The sequence below is a fragment of the Equus caballus genome, chromosome 11 (genome assembly GCF_041296265.1).
Source record: "Equus caballus isolate H_3958 breed thoroughbred chromosome 11, TB-T2T, whole genome shotgun sequence".
NCBI classification, from domain to species: domain Eukaryota; kingdom Metazoa; phylum Chordata; class Mammalia; order Perissodactyla; family Equidae; genus Equus; species Equus caballus.
The window spans coordinates 46,057,053-46,075,394 of record NC_091694.1 but is presented as its reverse complement, the minus strand read 5'-3'; the positions used below and the strand labels follow the sequence as shown (position 1 = coordinate 46,075,394).

The window sequence follows — 18,342 nt, the reverse complement described above, 5'->3', positions numbered from 1 at the left end:
CCCTGCCCTCTTCAGTCACCCCTAAGCCCTCCTCGGCCAAGAACAGAGGGGCCAGGGCAGAGCGGAGGAGCCCAGGGCGCCCGCACTCCCCAAAGCTCTAGGGAATGTGGTCACTCCATGGTGAATCCAGTCTCCACAGCCTTCACTAGGCTCCGGATCTCTCAGCACCTTCTCTGCACTCCCATTTCTCCCAGAACAAAGCTGAAATCTGGACATGGCTGGGACAACAGCAAGACCCAGCATAAGGCTGGATTTACTTTGGACTAAAAATGCGTTTTTCCAGGGGGTGCAGGAGACTGGCATATCAAAATCTCCAAAAAGTCAGAGGGGTGTAGCTTTCCAGCAATACATATCTATTTTTCCCTCTGCCTCCCCCCAGGAATCCCTAATTATGATTCCACTTTGTGATGCAGGGAAATGGCTGGCAGGCAGGAAAAAAGCTTGATAATCACTGCTTTAAACCAATCTTATTTTGAGCCCAAAGTGGGATCTATTTCACCACTGAACACCAATTTTGACAAAGTGTAAGGATTCCTTTTCCATGGGTCTCAGATGCCCCGGCTTGACTTAGCTTTATACTGTTGGCAGCCCCTCCTGCTGATGATCCCCTCAGTGACTGCATCGAGCCCATGGCAGAGACAGCAAACTGGCAGAGGCTTGCAGACGCCTTTTGATTGGCCCACACATTTTTTTGTAATAAGAATTAGTTATCAGCATTTAAAAACTGGGAAATTTCATATAAAAATCCAGACTGCTGGCTTCTCTTAAAATAAAACAAGGGCCATGGCAAGCCTGGGCCAGCATTCCTGCAGGAGCTGAGTGGTGGGCTGCCTCCCTCAAACAGGGCAAGTGCCAGCCAGTTCACCCCGGTCCCCACCACCGCCTGCTGTCTCACACTCTGCAAGCTTCCTATGTGGATGTTTCTCTTCTGACCCTGTGGGCATTGAAGTTTGCCCTTGTGGACCTAAGGCACGTCCAGAGATCCAGCAGAACAGAGCTCCTCTTGCTCCTGGGCTGACTTTAGAACCCTGGAGACTTGGGTCTATTTTACAGACCCTTGTTCTATTTCTGCAACCGAAACTGGCTAAAAGTAGAAGATTCACTCCTTTTGAGGGTGATATCCCTGCCCGCTGGAAAGGGCCCTGGGCTTCCAGGCAGGAGACAAAAGCGAAAGCCCCACTGGTTCCCGGGGGCCCCTGGGCTGATCAGAGGAGAGCTGATAGTTCCTTCTCACCCTAATTGGCCTGAATGTGCAACGCCCACAGCTTTTCTTTCTGCCTCTCTTCCCCCATTCCCCCATGGCCACCCACGTGTGGTGCCCATGCACAAGCTGTTTGCACAATTTTATTCTGTTTTCTGTGCTTGCTGTGTGTGCTCTGGACAAAGCCTAGCACTAAGTCCTGCATAAGCGGGCCACCAGCAGAGCCCTCCTGGTGACAGGGCCAGACAGTGGCTGACGTCAGGGGAACACAGCACAGGTGGAAAGGAGTAGAGTTCTAATATTCTTCAAAGCCATTTATTGCAAGACTAGCAGCCTTTTTACCCTAGCATAGGTTCTACCCAAGAAAAGGTGAGATCTGATTGCTCTTTGTAAACCTGGGAATCATTACATCATCTCAAAGAACCGGGGAAACTAACTCAAAAGGGACATGGTGGGAACTCAAATCCTGCAAATCTAGCTTCAGCCTCAACATCCAAAAGAGACAGAAAGACAGACATTTTCCGAACTCTTACAATGCTATGCTTGCAATGTTCACATGCATCATCTCAATCCACACAAAAATTCCCTGATGTGGGAATCACTGGCCTGTTTTTAGAGGAGCAAACTGAGGGTGACAGAAGTTAAGAAATTTGTCCAACCCAACTTAAGAAGCAAGCAGAGCACTAGGAGTCACTTGAAAATCACTCAGGCTTTGCCCACAGGCCTTTCCCCGATCGCCCTCCCTCACCTCTCTGCTTTATTTTCCTTCATAACTATTATCAAACCTGTTATTAGAGGACACATTTATGTGTGTATTTGTTTTCTCTCTGTCTCCCCACAGAACGTAAGCCCCTGGGGCAGAGAATGTCCATTTTATCACTGCCATTTCCCCACCTGGAGAACAGTGTCTGGCACCTAGTGGGCCCTCAGTATTTGTTGCTGGACTGACAGGAAGGGCAGCTCCTTCTGCTTCATCACACTACTGTCAAAAAGTGTCCCTTCCCTAATCTGCTCCTTTCATTCCTTCCTCTCGGAAATACACAACCTCTAAATTCATGTGCTGTGCTTCGGCGGCCCGGGGTTTCACCGGTTCAGATCCTGGGCACAGACCTAGCACCACTCATCAGGCCATGCCGAGGCAGCAGCTCATACAGCAGAACTAGAAGGACCTACAACTAGAATATACAACTGTGTACTGGGGGGCTTTGGGGAGAGGAAGAAGAAGAAGAAAAAGCTATAAACACTGTTGAGAGAAATTAAAGAAGACTTAAAAAAAAAAAAGAAATACACAACCTCTCTTCCATGAACCCCAAACACAATCTCAAAGGCCAAGGAAAACAACATGGAGATGGCAAATGGCTCCTTGTCCCTTCAGAAAGGGAGTTGAAAGGAAGGTCAAATTTTGGAAATCCAAGAAAACTCCATTGTGTGGAGAGAGAGGCTGGTTCCTACAAAAGCAAAAGTCTTCTCGTTGAAGAGGAACCTATGCTTTATTATGGACTTTCTCCTTCTAAGGTGAGAAGGCTTTGGCTATCCTGCTATCCTACACTCATGCTATTTTGCATCCAATCAAGTGCTTGCAGAGTTGGGATGTTGGAGCAACACAGGTGGGATTAATTAGAAAGTAGCTGTGGCACAGAAAGCACCCAAAAAGCACAAACTCTTCCCTAAAGTTAAAGCAAGGATAAACCAGAGCAGTGGTACCCAAATCCAAATTACCTAGGGCAGTTGTTCTCAAAGTGTGGTCCCTGGACCAGCAGCATCAGCACCATCTGTGAACTTGTCAGAAATGCAAATTCTCAGGCCCGCCTCAGACCTACTAGAATCAGAAATTCCAGGGCTGGGACCCAGGAATCAGTGTTCTAACAAGCCCTTCCGATGACTCTGATGCATGGTAAAATTTGACAACTACTGACTGAGGGAAATAAACATAGATAGATTCTTGGGCCCTAGAGATCCTGATTCAGTAGGTGGGATGCGGCCCAAGGAGATTTTGAAAGCTTCTGAGTTGATCCTGACTTGATTTGAGAACTACTAAACCTGAGGACTCATCTTTCTCTGGCCCCAGCACAGTATTCTCAATTCTAAACCCACCTCCCACTATCGCCCAGTCACTCACTCACCACACAGAGCAATGATGTGGCTGCTATCTTCATGCACAAACTTCCTGGTGACAGCCTCCTCCATGATTTGCTTCACCTGCAGACAAACAGGCATCATTGTTACTTATTTTTCTGATCAAAGGCCTGTAGGCAAGTAAATAGCTCGGCTCTGCCCTCCTCATCTGGGTTCAGACACTTGCAGAGTAGATGACAGGGATGGGGTCAGGGGAGCAAGGTTTCTTCAGCACGGCCAGCTCCAAAGCATCTTGGAAAGGCAACCAGGGAAAAAATGATGCCATAAACCACCAGACAATCAATGCAGATGTTCCAGCCCAGGAGGAAGTGCCCTGCCGTAGAGAACAGGGATGGGGTACTGTTTGCTCCTCTGCACTTAACTGAAGAAAGGCTTCTGGGCAGACACATTATTCTTTAAGGACAAATTGTCTCCATACATGCTGTAGATAAACAACCTGCCCCTTCTTTTCTCCCTCTTCTCCAGGGTTGGGGGTAGGTCCATCCAGGCCTCAGGGACACTCTCCACATGCTTGCAAGCCCAGCCGTCTTTCCGTCTAGGTAGAACACTGATATTTTGGGTTCCTAGCTGGACATAAAAGCTTCCAAATAACCTTGTAAGGTGAGGAGTCACATCTTTCTTTAAGAAAGCACTTTGTAAAAACAAAACTTTCTATTGACAGAGTAAACATATAGAAAGGGTGTATATCATAATTATACAGCTTGATGAATTTTCACAAACTGAACATGACTGTGAAACCAGCATCCAGTTGAAGAAACATGAGGTGTGACCAGCACCCGAAAGCACCCCCCACCATGTCCTGTTTCCTTCCAGTCACTACTCCCCTCCAGGGTACTCATTATCCTGACTGCTAACATCATAGAGTAGTTTTGCCAGGTTTTTGTACTTTTTATAGATGGAATCAGTTAGTGTGTAGTGTTTTGTGACTGGGTTTCTCTTGCTCCCTGGTGTGATTGTGTGACTTATTCACGTTGTCTGTAGTTGTGGATTGTTCATTCTCCAACATGTGAACACACCACAACTGACTACCATTTGGTAGTTTCCAATTTGAGGCTGTTATGAATAGTGCTGCTATGAACATTCTGGATATGTCTTTTGGTGAACACAGGTGCTCATTTCTTTGGATTTTTATTTCTAGACAAGGAATTTCTGATGCATATATTCCACTTTACTAGGTTTTGCCAAATTGCTCTCCAAAGTGGTTGTACCAATTTACACTCCCATCAGCAGTGTGTGAGGTTCTAGTTGCTCCCAACACTTAAGACAAGCACTTTTGATGTCCTGGGGGAACCTGCCAAGAGACAGATACTAATACTGGAGATTAGAGGGATGGATTACCTCAATCCCAGTGTAAAATCTTACAGATAAAGTAAGCTCTGGGCAGAGCTCGTCTTTGCCATTCTTTGGACAAGGCACGCAGTGTCCTGATGCTGCCCTTGCTCCCAAGGCCCTCACCTAGGACTGTAGTTTGGAGGAGGGAAAAGTTTCTAAAGTCTGTGGAGGAGGAAGGAAGGACCAGGAGGCTCCTGCCTGCCGGAAAGTGCTCACGGTTAGTGGTTAGGTAAAAGGGGATCAGATTAATCCTGCACTCTAAACTGTTAAAAGCTTCCTAGATTACTTCCCAAGCGGTGTTTGCATTAAACAGAGCATAGTCACAGCTCAAAGACCTGCAGGCATCTGAAGCAGGCTAGGGGGGTAGATTTGGGCGTTAGAACCTACCGAGGCCTCTAGACTCATACAAGAGGTCCTTCATAAAAGGCCAGCCTTACCTACAATTATCCCCACTGTTACTACGTGTAGGAGAGGAAAGGATGTTTCTCTCTAAATCAAGTGCTGAAGGGGGAAGGGAAGAAAGAATTCAGAGCAGGTCAACCTTTGTTAGGTAGCATACACAGCTGGGGCATATTCTGGACGCTTCTCATATTTGTTTAGGAATCATCCTTAGCATAGTACAGACAGCCTTCTAAGTAGTGAAAAAAGAATCACTGTCTTCTCAAAAATCTTTCCTATTATCCTTGACCAACCCCAAATCTGGATCACACCAAGAAGCCTAGCACATCTGTCCACTGTTTGGGTATGGCTACTTTTTTGTTCTTATTTATACTGTTCATATACGTCTCTGTCACTGAACTGCTTGTTTCCTGCGGATAATCATTGAGATGTGAGATTTCTCTTTTCCTTGGGGAGACCAGGGTTGGAGTTTATATGCTGATTTAACATAATCCTGGCCTAAAAAACTTTTTTGGCTGCTTCACGGCAAAGGCACAAGGAAGCTTCTCACACAGCAGGAAAGGTGACGGCTTCAGCCAGTTCTTTGCCAACAAGAGGGAAGGGAACAAACGTTAGGGCACAGCAGCCAGGTCACAGTTAATGCAGGAGAACCATCTAGAGCCTTCTAGGATTTTATGAGAACCTGGCGTCTTCTCCAATCCTGAAGCTCTAGGAAGGGGTAAAGGAATCCACACGGTAAACTTTTATATATTAGGTAGATATCGTTATTCCCATTTTAGAGATGAAGAAATCAAGACTCAGAGAGGTTAAGTAACTTATTCAAGGTCACACAGAGCAAGGTCCAGACTATTCCAAAGTTTATGCATTCCCACAAGACTTTCAGTCTCCAAGATCAGCGGATTTATTTACCAGTCATTGAGTGCCTACTGTGTGCCAGGCACTGGACAAAACAGATGTGTTTCCTGCCCTCAAGGAGTTTACACATCTGGCAGATGACAGCCACAAAGGTAGGCGGGAGCAGTTCGTGGCTCCACAGGCCTAATCTATTCTAATTCACTCTTCCGGTTTGAGCTCTCCAGCTCTCATATGGGGGTGAGTCATTCATATGGGCACCCCCTCCAATGAAATAGAAATGGGCTTTAGGGCAGGGTCAAGGTAAAGGACATAAGTAGAGAGAAGGACTCTTCTTTTTCTTACATAGGGGGCCTCCCTCAAAAGGGGGAAAAAATCTGAGTCTTAAAAGCCGTTCTCAAGTAAACCCCTGGTCTCTGGGTAGGGAAGTGGGCGTGGAGGGAGAAGCAGCGAGGTGTGCAGCGAAGCCTCCTGCAGCCGGGACTCAGTTCCCAGAGGGATACCGGAGACGGGGTGTAGGGTAATTGAGAGCCAAGCCCCCAAAACACCCGTTTAGCACCGCAGGGGGCTAGCGAGGGCTCCGCCCCCTCCCCAGGCGGCGCCGACAATGTACCGGCAGCCCCGGTTCTCTAGAAATCGCCGCCACCCCTCCCCCGACCTCGGTCTCCCAGCGCTGCTGCCGTCGCAGGGCGGGGAGCTGCGGGATCGCGGAGCACACAATCCCTGGAGCGCGGGCCGAGCCCCCCGGACCGAGGGGAGCTGGCTGCCCCTAGATCCGAGGGAGGGCGGGGGCCGCAGCCAGTTCAGGACCCCGCCCGGGGCCCACGAGAGCCCCCGCCCGCGCCCCGGGGTGGACGCGGAGCTTTCTGCCCACCCCCGGGGCCGCGCAGGCCAGGACCCGAGCCCCTAGGGGTCCTTGCCCTGACTTTACCTCCTTTTTCACGTTCCAGAGCAGTTTCTCTTTGACTGCGTCCTCTGCGCTGCCCATGGTGCGGCGGGTGGCGGGGAGGCGGCGCCGAGCGGCCCCAAGCCCCCAGCGCGCCCTCGCCTCCTCCGCGCCTCTCGGCTCAGCGCCCCACGCGCAAGGCGGAGCCCCCGCCCGCGGCGCTCCCCGCCCGCCGCCGCCGCCGCCACTGCCCGGTGCTCGGCTCCGCAGCCATTTTCCGAGCCCAGCACAGACGTCAGGCAGCTGGCCCGGCCCCTTCCCACTGCCGGGGGCGGGGGGGTGCGCTCAGTCACGGGGAGGGGGGGTCGGGGTGAGGGGGAGGCAGCGCGCTCCCGGGGGGTCGTCGGGACCCCGGGGCGCGCGCCACGCGGGCTGCTGTCATGGCAACGCGCCTGCTCCCGCCCCGAGGGCGCGAACTCGCATTGTGAGCGCCAGCAGTAGCACCGCTGGGCGCCGGGCGGGGCGGCCGGGAGCGCCCCGCACCCCACGGCTGAGGAGAAAGTCGCTGGCGCCGGACCTGGCCTCAATCCAGCTAGGCGCCCCCTGATTTCCACCCGCTCGCTTTCCCGACGGGAAGGGCCGGGGCCCCCTGCACCTCGAGTCTGGCCACGGGGAAGCCAGCGTTAGTCCCCGGGCTGAGAAAGGCCCCAACTCCATCGTCCCTCTAAGTCCCCTGCCAGCCGGCCGTCCTCAGTTGCAAAGCTTGTGGGAAGAGGTTCTGCTGCCCTGAGGGCACGAGTGTCGCGGCCAGCCTCCCTGCCCCTCTAGGGGTCGCCTCGTCCCGTCTGGCCCCTATTGCTCTGTGGGACGTTGGGGCGCGCACGGGACCAGCGGGAACTCGTACGGAGCCCGGGAAGGGGAGAGGAGAGCTCTCCACACGATTCGCCTTGTAGACTTCGGCAGCCACACGGGGGCATTGACGGACAGAAAAGGGTGCTCAAACTGATAGAGAACACCTGCTGCTGCAAACGGAGGCCTGCGTGCACAAATCTAGGTGAGAGGAGGGGCTTAGCCCTCTTCCACACGAATGGAGAATCTTCCATTCTACATCTTCCTAAGTGATGCAACTTGATAGGGCAGAAAGTGAAAATGCAGGGGAGCAAAATAGCCCTCTGCGAGCGAGAACCTGAACCTCGAGTCTACACCGGGCTTTTTGAAGCCCCCCACCACGCACTGCCGCGTGGGAAAAGTTTACACCCCAGTTTTACGGTGTCGCGGCGACGAGCCCTCAGAGGTAGATTTTAAAGACACTCGCGAGAGGACGCGGGAGCCCCGCCCCTCCCCAGGGTGGGCCCGCCCCCATGGGGGGACCGGAAGCGCTCGATCTGGCCCGGAAGTAGTGCTGTCTCGCTACACGCGAACGGCGGCATGGCGGCCCACCGCTCCGGCCCGCTGAAGCAGCAGAATAAACCTCATAAAGGCGGGCGGCATCGGGGTCGGGGATCCGCGCAGCGGGATGGCAAGGGTGAGAAGAGAGGGTTGAAGGAAGGAGGGGTGTTGAGTCGATATTAACTGCTTTTCCTCATGCCCAGACTGAGCTCCTACCTCCGGCCTGCACCCCGCGCTAAAGCTCTCTGTAAGGTGGGCGGACTGGGGTCCTCTTTCTTGACCTTCCTCTGATGCCCAGCACAAGAGCCCTCTCTGATCTGCCCTCAGGCCGTCTAGCGCTGAAAACCCTAAGCAAGAAAGTGAAAAAAGAGCTCAGCAGAGTAGACCAGAGGCATCGCGCCAGCCAGCTCCGAAAGCAGAAGAAGGAGGCGGTGAGTGAAGCGGGGATTGGGGGATGGTGTGGCTTCACAACCGTTCTAGGAACTAGGAAATGTGGGCCAGGGAAGGGGCCGGGAATGGAGACTAATCCTAGAGCGCACGTCAGGCGTGCAGGTCTAGACTCAGACTAGGGCATTCAGTGCTTTGGTCCGAGCGCCTGCCACCCCCGTGACATGAACGTCACCTTTTACAAGAGAGTTGCTGGCTGCGAGGGGCAACCGCACCGTTGGAAGTGCAGTACTGAGGACGAAGTACTGAAACATTGAGATGTTCTCTAATCCGTACCCCCAGGTTCTGGCAGAGAAGAGACAGCTGGGCAGCAAGGATGGCTCTCCTCATCAGGTACTGGTGGTGCCCCTGCACAACAGGATTTCCCTGACAGAGGCCTTTCGGCTGCTTCAGGATAGGGACACTGGAACAGTACACCTGAATGAATGGGGAAGCAGCCATGGCTTTGTGCTGTTATGCCCCCGCTTGAAACATCGGTGGTTTTTCACATCTGCAAGGCCAGGTTGGAGTATACCACAATATTTTCTATCATTACATTTTGAGTAGTAATATTTTTTGAGAATAATGTGCTGGTGTCAACCATCTCTTCCTACTGACTTTGTCTTCTCTCTCCAGGGGATCTGCATACTGTCTTAGACATGGCTAAAGTAGCCGATACCATCCTCTTCCTCCTTGATCCACTAGAAGGCTGGGACAGCACCGGGGATTACTGCCTTTCCTGCCTTTTTGCTCAGGGCCTTCCCACCTATAGTAAGTGAGTTGGGAGTATTGGAGGCCAGGGAAGGAAGTGAATTAGCATTTATTGTGCACCTATAGTTTGTGGGGCACTGTTTGACACTTGATGCAGGAATACAACTGGTGGGTTGTATTCAGCTGGTAGTGGATTGTACATGTAGGCCTCAACTTGGTCTGTTATTTACAAATTAGATATTGAGGTGCTTTTTTATTTCTGGGCTGACCTTTGCCCACAGGAAAAAGAATATGAAGTTTGGTTTTACTGTGAAATTTCTTGAGGGTAGCTGAGTTTTGTTTTTTCCAGTGATCTCTGGGCTCACAACTGAACTGCTAGCTTGGTTGTGAACTGCAGGGGGCATTTCCATATAATGAAGCAACAATTCAAGAAGTCCTTTCTCTTTTACTTACAGCACTAGCTGTCCAGGGGGTTTCTGGCCTCCCACCGAAGAAACAAATAGATGCCAGAAAGAAGTTAAGTAAAGTAGTGGAGAAGCGCTTTCCTGATGACAAATTCCTCTTGTTAGACACTCACCAGGAGGCAGGGATGCTGCTCAGGCAGTTGGCTAACCAAAAGCAACGGCATCTTGCCTTTCGAGATCGGCGGGCCTACCTGCTTGCTCATGCTGCAGACTTTGTGCCTGGCGAAGAGAATAACTTGGTGGGCACCTTGAAAATCTCAGGCTATGTTCGTGGGCAGACTCTGAATGTAAATAGCTTGCTGCATATCATTGGACATGGTGATTTCCAGATGAAACAGATAGATGCCCCTATGGACCCTTTCCCTTTACATCCCAGAGTGATCAAATCCCGGAAGGACCCAGGCATGGCGATGGAGGTGAGATTGATGTTCTTGAAGACTGAACTGTAGATAAGTGTGTAAGCTGGCACAGGATGGGAACTAACTTCGGGAGAAGGTAGTCTGCACACTAGACTACTAGTAGTCCCTGGAGGTGACTGCTAATTTGAAATAAGGCAGTAGTCTACAAATATGTTGACCTGTCATATATTTATCCAGCACTTTGTAGGTCCCTTGCACAGCAATTGGCTCTGAGTTTATAGAAGATACACAAGATGCAGTCTCTTTCCTCAGACAACTTAATTAGATCTGAAAAAAACGGCAAACACCCTTGGAATAAAGAATAAGAAAATGTGTTGGAGCTGGCCCAGTGGTGTAGTGGTCAAGTTCACATGCTCCGCTTTGGCAGCCTGGGGTTTGCGGGTTCAGATCCCAAGCGCAGATTTACACACTGCTCATTGGGCCATGCTTTGGTGGCGTCCCACATACAAAATAGAGGAAGACTGGCACAGATGTTAGCTGAGGGACAATCTTCCTCACAAAAAGAAAGAAAGAAAGAAAGAAAGAGTGTAGTTGAGGTACAGACCTGCTGTGGAAATTGAGAAAGTAGACTAGCAAGCTTCACAGAAGAGATCAAACTTGAGCCAGGTATTGGGAAGGATGAATGTGACGTGTGAGTTGGTGATGACAGAATATCATAGAAGATAGAGACAGTGTGAACTTAGAGACAGTGATGCATCAAAGGGTTTCTTTGAGCTCTGAAGAAATCAGCTTGATAGGAGTGAGATACGTAATAAACTGGTAGGAGTGGGACCAGATTATGAAAGGCCTCAAGAACCAAGCAGAGATATAGACTTCAAATGCTAGGAAATAGAACTATTTGGAAAATTTTGGCAAGTTCAGCTTTCTGTTTCATTCTGTTTCATTTATCGTTTTTTTTCTTTTTGCTGATGAAGATTCACCTTGACCTAACATCTGCCAATCCTCTTTTTGCTAAGGAATACTGGCCCTGAGCTAACATCTGTGCCCATCTTCCTCTACTTTATATGTAGAATGCCTGCCACAGCATGGCTTGACAAGTGGTGCGTAGGTCCGCATCCGGGATCCAGTCTGGCAAACCCTGGGCTGCCAAAGCGGGACATGCGAACTTAACTGCTATGCCACTAGGCCAGCCCTTTTTTTACCCCGCCATGTGCGCTGCCTCTATAGCATGGCCACTGACAGATGAGTGGTGTACGTCCATGCCTGGGAACTGAACCCGGGCTGCCAAAGTGGAGCTCGCCGAACTTAACCATGGCTGGCCGGCCCTATTTCATTCGTCTTCTACTTGAGGGCTATGTTATTTCTGGGTCTTTCTGGTTACTGTGTTAGATTTGGTAGGTTTTTGGTTAATGTTTGACTGCCCATCACTTGCTTTTGGTTTTCAGATTTGTGCTATGGATGCTGTAGCTGATATGGAGGAAGACGTTAAGGTACTAATGAAGGCAGACCCTGATAAACAAGAATCTTTGCAAACAGAGGTTATCCCAGATCCAATGGAGGGGGAGCAAACCTGGCCCACTGAGGAGGAGCTGAGTGAGGCAAATGGTTGGTATTAGCAACTTGTTTGTAATTCATCTGGCTTGGAATTGTAGATTTTGTCTAGCTGCTCATAGTCAGGACCCTATAAGGAAGACTAGGATGAAGATATATTTGGAGATCTCTTACCCCTAAATGGTGTATGTTTGCACTAAGCAAACATTGGACACAGCTTCACTCTGTTTCTCAAATTGCTTGTGTTCTTGTTTTCTGATTAACAATTAAACATCTTCAGGTTCATTGCAAGGTTTATTTAGCTGTTTAAATCGTGCTAGTTTTGAGACAGCTGAATTAAATTTGAAAGTGGTCTGTTCTAGTCATAGTGTATACCAGAGTTTCTGGTGTTGGCAGCAATTTCTAGTGTCTTGCCTAGGTGAGAACACATAGAGTAATTGGGGAATGGAGGTATATAATTTACTTAAATCATTTGGGTTTTATAGACTTCTTGAAGGAACGTTCCAAGGTGGTAAAGAAGGTTCCCAAAGGAACATCCAGTTACCAAGCTGAGTGGATTTTGGATGAAGATGGAGCAAGTGGTGGGGAAGGAGATGAATATGATGATATAGAACAAGAGGATTTTATGGAAGAGGAATCTCAGGTAAGGAGATGGGCCCTTAGGCCACTTTTGTGTACAGCCCTAAATGCAAGGCAAAATGAAATTCTGACTTTGAGGGGGATGTGTGGTCAGTTTCTTAGGGGTGACTTTGTAGTTGCTGGCAATGAGACTTATTTTATAACTGAGTCTCTTAGAATTGATATTGGGCACTCTTCAATAGCTTATAGGTAGAGCGGAGGACTATAGACTGGACTGGTGTGGACATCCTTAGAATTGATAATAGTTTGGACTAGGTGTCTGGTAAAGTTATTTTATTCTTAGCTTAATGGCCTTTAGGGTAGACACAAGTGTGCGTTTCTTCTAAAACTGCAATCCTTTATTCTATAGGATGAGAGTAGTGAAAAGGAAGAAGAGGAGGAATATGAAACTATGACTATAGGAGAGTCTGTGCGTGATGATCTGTATGATGAGAAGGTGGATGAAGAGGCTGAGGAAAAAATGTTGGAGAAATATAAACAAGAAAGAATGGAAGAGATGTTTCCAGATGAAGTAGATACCCCCCGTGACGTGGCTGCTAGAATTCGGTTAGTCAACAAGTCTAAAATCAATCAATACATTTTTATTTAAAACTTACGTGGCTCAGAACTATGTCAGTGTGACGCAAAAGAAGAAAAACACATTGTCCCTGCTCCTGAAAGGCTAACATTCTGTATGGAAAGGTAAGATGTACATACAGGAAACAGTAATACATAATCAAGTTTTAGACTGTGTGATACAGACTAATACAGTACTTTAATGAATACAGTACTTTTTAATTAATACAGTACAGTATTTTATTGAAGGAGAAATAGTAAGGTTAAATTAGCAAATGCTTTCTATGTGAACTTATACTCAATTGAAATATATAATGTTTGGAGATTTTGCGGAGTTTGGATAGAACAGCAAGAATAAAAGCATGAAGATGTAGGTAATCATGTCTGCGCTGGAGGTGAGTGACTAAAGCCAGAGTTTATTGTTGGGTATCAGAGAGGTAAGGCTTTTATCAAGGACCTTGTTTGTCAAGAGCCACTCTCTGATCAGCACCAGGGAGCCACTGTAAATACTTTGTCCTTTGTCAGTGAGAAGCTTAGGTTTGGTTCTGAAATATTTGTTAGAAGCTGTTTTGGAGTATGGTCTTGACTTAGGCTATTAGGTCATTTTGAGAGAGAGTATTAAGAGTTCTTTCAACTAGAGTCTTAGCCATATTAGAAGTGACTTGAAAGAAAGAGTAAATAGCACCATATAAATTTGACTATTATTTTCTTTAAAATCTCCTATATTCTAGATTTCAGAAATACAGAGGCCTCAAGAGCTTCCGGACATCTCCATGGGATCCTAAGGAAAACCTTCCTCAAGATTATGCTCGAATCTTTCAGTTTCAGAACTTTACTAGCACTAGGAGACGAATCTTTAAAGAGATTGAGGAAAAAGAGCTTGAAGGAGCTGAGGTATCTGCCTTCCGTTGTCTATCCCTATAATTTGCTTTTGTTTGCCAAGGTGCCCCCTCCTTACTCCTTCTCTCAGGTGAATACCTTATTTAGTTTTGTGCTGCCCATAGCTGAATTAAAGGAGCTACTGAGTCATTGACAAGAGTGATAGTGGGAACAAAGAGGTATCAGAGATGTTAACTGAAAAAGTCTAATCTAGGTAGTTGAGGCATCTGTGAAAGGCAATTTTGAAGGGTGAGGGTTGACTTTGGGGTAGTGTAAGACTTTTAACATATTTAGAGAAATGTGTCATCATTGTTGAGACCTTAAGGGTACCTGTGTGATTGTTTTCTGCCTTCTTCTCGCAGGTTGGCTGGTATGTCACACTTCATGTCTCTGAAGTACCTGTCTCAGTGGTTGAATACTTCAAACGAGGAGCACCCTTGATTGCATTTTCTTTACTACCTCATGAACAGAAGGTCAGTTAGTGTCTTGTGGGAAATAGGGAGTTATGAAATTTTCGAAACAGTTTTGTCTGACAGTCTAAAAGTTTATTTTTGACTGATATTTTGCTCATTGGTATATGAAAAATCTGCCTTTCGAATTAGGAATCAGAGGATGACAGAGAAGTCAATGATGGTTTTACCCAAAAATGTCTGAACCTGTCTGAAGCATCTCAGTGATGCAATCTCTGTGTGGTTCTGAGACTTCTCTGAGATAAGTATGTTTGTCAGATCAGATTTTAACCAAGCGGGGGCCAGCCCTGTGGCCAAGTGGTTAAGGTTCTGCACGCTCTGCTTTGGTGGCCCGGGTTCGCGGGTTCGGATCCTGGGCACAGACCTACTCCACTCATCAGCCATGCTGTGGAGGCATCCAACATACAAAAAATGAGGAAGATTGGCATGGATGTTAGCTCAGGGCTAATCTTGCTTACCAAGAAAAACGCAAAAAGAAAAATATTTTAATGAAGCATTGGCAGCCCTAAAAATAGAGTGTTTATGCCAAGGTGTAGATAGGTCTCTTTTCTCTTGGTGGCCAGCAGTCATGTAGATTGAGGTGTATGTGAGAGCTCTGGCATTTAATCAGTGTAAGGATTGAGGAAGAAAGGGTTTGCATGAGTGTAGTTTTGAAGTGTGGTGAGTGAGTGATTTGACGGCACTAACTTTGTGGCAGATGTTGAGCTCTTGCATGTAGACACGAGGAGGTCAGCTAGTATAGAAGGTATAAGAAAGCTCTGAAAACCAGCCTGTGTTCAGCTTGAATGCCAGTTGTTGGTGGAGGTAAAAAGAAGACTGTGTCTCATCATCTGCACTCCACCGTAAATTGGCATTGTCAGTTCTTGGAGTGAATCTGAATCTGTTAGTTTTGTTGGCCTTCTTTCAGGTCTAGCTGTTCTACTTTTAGATAGGAAGTTCTGTGTTTCTTACTTCATCTCCAGATGTCAGTACTGAACATGGTGGTGAGCCGGCACCCTGGCAACACTGAACCTGTGAAAGCCAAAGAGGAGCTAATCTTCCACTGTGGGTTCAGGCGCTTCCGAGCCTCACCTTTATTCTCTCAGCACACTGCAGGTAAGCAGTGGGGAAGCTTCTGGGTTCTTGTCTATCTTATTGTCTTTTGTGGGGCTGTGACTTTTGGTGGGGGGTGCACAATACTCAATTTCAAACGTCAGGTCTCTGGGTTAGAGGTATTTTCAGTACTCTGGCTTAGGAACCGATGATGTTTTTATTCAAAATGTCTGAACCTGTCTGAAGCATCCCAATGATGCAACTCTGTGTGGTGCTGAGGCTTCTTTGCCATGAGTATTTGTTCCAGAGTAGGTTTTGAATAGGAGGAGTTGGTGGCTTTAAAAAAATGATGTGTCAAAGTGTGTAACCCTTGGCATCTGATATGCATGTGGCAAAGGCTAGGGGTGGCCCACAGTGGGGTAAAGCAGAGGCGTGTGGCTTTTTTCTTTGCTGAGGAAGATTCGCCCAGAGCTAACATCTGATGCCAATCTTCCTCTTTTTTTTTTTTTGCTTGAGGAAAATTAGCTCTGAGCTAACATTTGTGCCAATCTTTCCTCTGCTTTGTGGGTCACCAGCACAACATGGCTGATGAGTGGTGTAGGTCCACACCCAGGATCTGAACCCGTGAACCCTGGCTGCTGAAGCGGAGCATGCCAAACTTAACCACTAGATCATGGGGCTGACCCAAGGGTGTGGCTTCTGAGATGTTGAGACTGGATAAGAGTTTGGAGGGTGGAGACCAGGGACACTTTTGTGTCAAAAATAATTGTACTCCTACACATTAGGGGTGGGAAGATGTTTTGTACTAACTTGGGGGCTTCTGAATGTCACCTACACACTTTCAGCAATGGCCAGAGGAAGATGATGAAGGCGGTATTAATGGGTGCTCTGGATAATTTCTATTCTCACCAGCCATGCTAAGTGAGGGATTAACTTATCTTTTCCTTAAAATATTTTATTTCCCTGTAACTTCAGTATTAAAGAGCAGTGGGGCAGGGTTTCATTGAAGGTAAAAACAGGAGCTCCACATAGCTCTCAATATTAGAGGTCAGCAAAGTATGGCCCTTGGGCCAACTCTGTCCCACTGCTTATTTTTGTTAAATAAAGTTTTGTTGGAACACAGTCATGCCTTTTTTTTTTTAATGTCTGTGGCTGTTTTGTGCTACAGTGAGAGAGTTGAGTAGTTGAAACAGAGACTGTATGGCCACAAAGCCTACAATATCTATTTTCTGGCCTTTTATAGAAAATGTTAGCCAATCCTTGCTTAAGACTAAGAGCTACCGATTTAGTGGAGATATTCTCCGTAAAGCATTGATTCTCAAATGAGGTCGGGGTGCTGGGCATCAGAATCACCTGGAGAACTTTTTCATTCAAACTCCATATATAGTCTAATTGCTAAGATTCTGCCTCCAGGTGAAAAATCACTGACAGGATTGGGTTGTATCTTTAAGTTGGATTGAGGCAGGAAAATATTTTGAGAACTAGTAGGGAGAAGAAACACAAGTGTCTTGGTTTTAGTAGTTGGAGTGATACAGCTTTCACAGGCCTCTGGATTACCTATGGTTTCTCAAAATATATTGGTTTTTGTTTTTTACTTCTTATTTTGTCAGCGGATAAACATAAATTTCAGAGATTCCTGACTGCTGATGTGGCCCTGGTGGTGACAGTCTATGCCCCAATCACTTTTCCTCCTGCATCTGTGCTGCTTTTCAAACAGAATAGCAATGGTAAGTTGAGTTCACAGATGTGAGTAGGCCTGCAGGTCCTAATGGGTTTAACACTGTTTTCTGTATTTAGGTTTGGGAGGCAAATGGTATGAAGAAGGTAATGATGGTTTTCAAAATAGCCCAATATCAGCCTCACAGTAGATCTAAGGCAGGAATGACAAATGGGGTTTTATCTTGCTTGCAAACCTTAGCTAATAGATAGAGGCTGCTAAGAGTGCTATATTTAGGACAGATTCTGGGGACAGGTTCAGCAGGAATATCACTTAATGATTTTTGCCATGGACCCAGGAGGGCACCATAGTACATCCCTATTTTAAAGTTTCTATAAGATCTTGCATATGTCTTTAAATGGACTGGAGTGGTAAATGAAGGCTTTGGCCTGTAGACTCCTGAATAGCTGCTCTGCTTTTGCCCCTTAGGAATGCACAGTCTTATTGCCACAGGCTATCTCTTGTCAGTGGATCCAGACAGAATGGTCATCAAAAGAGTTGTTCTGAGTGGTCATCCTTTCAAAATTTTTACTAAGATGGCAGTAGTACGTTACATGTTCTTCAGTAGAGGTAGGTGTGAAGGATGGGATCTGATTGCCTTTGTGGGGTGAAGGTTGGGTTTACATTTTGTGGGTAAGTGTTTCATCTTGGTCTTCCATGTGTTTCATTCTAAGAGGATGTGCTGTGGTTTAAACCAGTGGAACTGAGAACAAAGTGGGGACGCAGGGGACACATCAAGGAGCCTTTAGGTAAGAGAATGTGGGATTTTGGACCTTGTCTAGATTTTTCCAGTGCTACTAAATGACTATTGGGTTAGAAGACCACTGCTTTAATGTTTTCTACCTTAATTTGACCAACCTGCTGTTTTCTTTCTAGGTACCCATGGCCACATGAAGTGCAGTTTTGATGGGAAGCTAAAATCTCAGGACACAGTACTCATGAATCTCTATAAACGAGTTTTCCCAAAATGGACTTATGATCCATATGTACCAGAACCAGTACCTTGGGTGAAAAGTGGGATTTCTTCAGCACTGCCTGAAGTGGACATGGAGTAACGGATTCAGTGGGATTCTGTCTCATTATTGCTAATTAGCATTCTAGGGATGGGAGCCTACACATTGTGATTGGGCAAAGTTTGTATTTTCTACTTTAGCCTAGAGGTCTCTTGCCCCTTTTTGAAAAAGTCTTTTCTTGCCCTTGACAAGGTGTCTCAGTTAAGTATGAATGTTTTTCTATTGCTGCTTTGTCCAAAAAACTATTAAATCTTACTGAAATATGTACTCTCTATTAGGATTTTGAAAGCTGTTTAAGAGGGGAAGATAGGAAGTTGACAGTGACCAGGAA

At 47.1% G+C, this 18,342-nt stretch overlaps 2 protein-coding genes and 2 non-coding genes across 15 annotated transcripts in view; 3 read left to right on the top strand and 1 right to left on the bottom strand.

Annotated features, from left to right (window-relative positions):
* Window positions 1-7,094, bottom strand: part of SGSM2 (small G protein signaling modulator 2) — a 34,668-nt gene extending 27,574 nt beyond the window's left edge. For 5 of the 6 annotated variants that reach the window (XR_002811652.2, XR_011423412.1, XM_023653223.2 and 2 more), the window contains exons 1-2: window positions 6,852-7,090; window positions 3,325-3,400 (exon numbers count right to left, since the gene is read on the bottom strand). Coding sequence is in view for 4 of the 6 variants with exons in the window: in XM_023653223.2 (XP_023508991.1) it covers window positions 3,325-3,400; window positions 6,852-6,908 (133 nt within the window). In the remaining 2 variants the exon portion in view is untranslated. Of the gene's footprint in view, window positions 1-3,324; window positions 3,401-6,851 lie in introns of all 6 variants that reach the window. The other variant, XM_023653224.2, reaches the window with a different exon arrangement.
* Window positions 7,095-7,153: 59 nt separating this feature from the next.
* Window positions 7,154-18,283, top strand: TSR1 (TSR1 ribosome maturation factor). 7 transcript variants are annotated; one of them, XM_070227871.1, is made up of 15 exons: window positions 7,154-7,860; window positions 8,523-8,626; window positions 8,925-9,144; window positions 9,258-9,392; window positions 9,788-10,212; window positions 11,601-11,760; window positions 12,192-12,349; window positions 12,695-12,891; window positions 13,632-13,794; window positions 14,142-14,252; window positions 15,212-15,344; window positions 16,892-17,008; window positions 17,428-17,568; window positions 17,673-17,747; window positions 17,875-18,283. In XM_070227871.1, exons 4-15 carry the CDS (start codon window positions 9,281-9,283, stop codon window positions 18,051-18,053), a joined length of 1,971 nt encoding a protein of 656 aa, XP_070083972.1. In that variant the 5' UTR covers window positions 7,154-7,860; window positions 8,523-8,626; window positions 8,925-9,144; window positions 9,258-9,280; the 3' UTR covers window positions 18,054-18,283. The 7 variants fall into 7 exon arrangements, with proteins under 7 accessions (XP_070083972.1, XP_070083974.1, XP_070083970.1 ...); XM_070227873.1 differs by having other exon boundaries at window positions 7,272-7,860; window positions 8,925-8,975; XM_070227869.1 differs by having other exon boundaries at window positions 7,272-8,100.
* LOC111775793 (small nucleolar RNA SNORD91 family) lies at window positions 14,396-14,491 on the top strand. The gene has a single exon (XR_002811772.1). It is a non-coding gene; the product is annotated as a small nucleolar RNA SNORD91 family (small nucleolar RNA).
* Window positions 15,479-15,572, top strand: LOC111775794 (small nucleolar RNA SNORD91 family). Its single transcript, XR_002811773.1, has one exon. It is a non-coding gene; the product is annotated as a small nucleolar RNA SNORD91 family (small nucleolar RNA).
* Window positions 18,284-18,342: the final 59 nt, after the last annotated feature.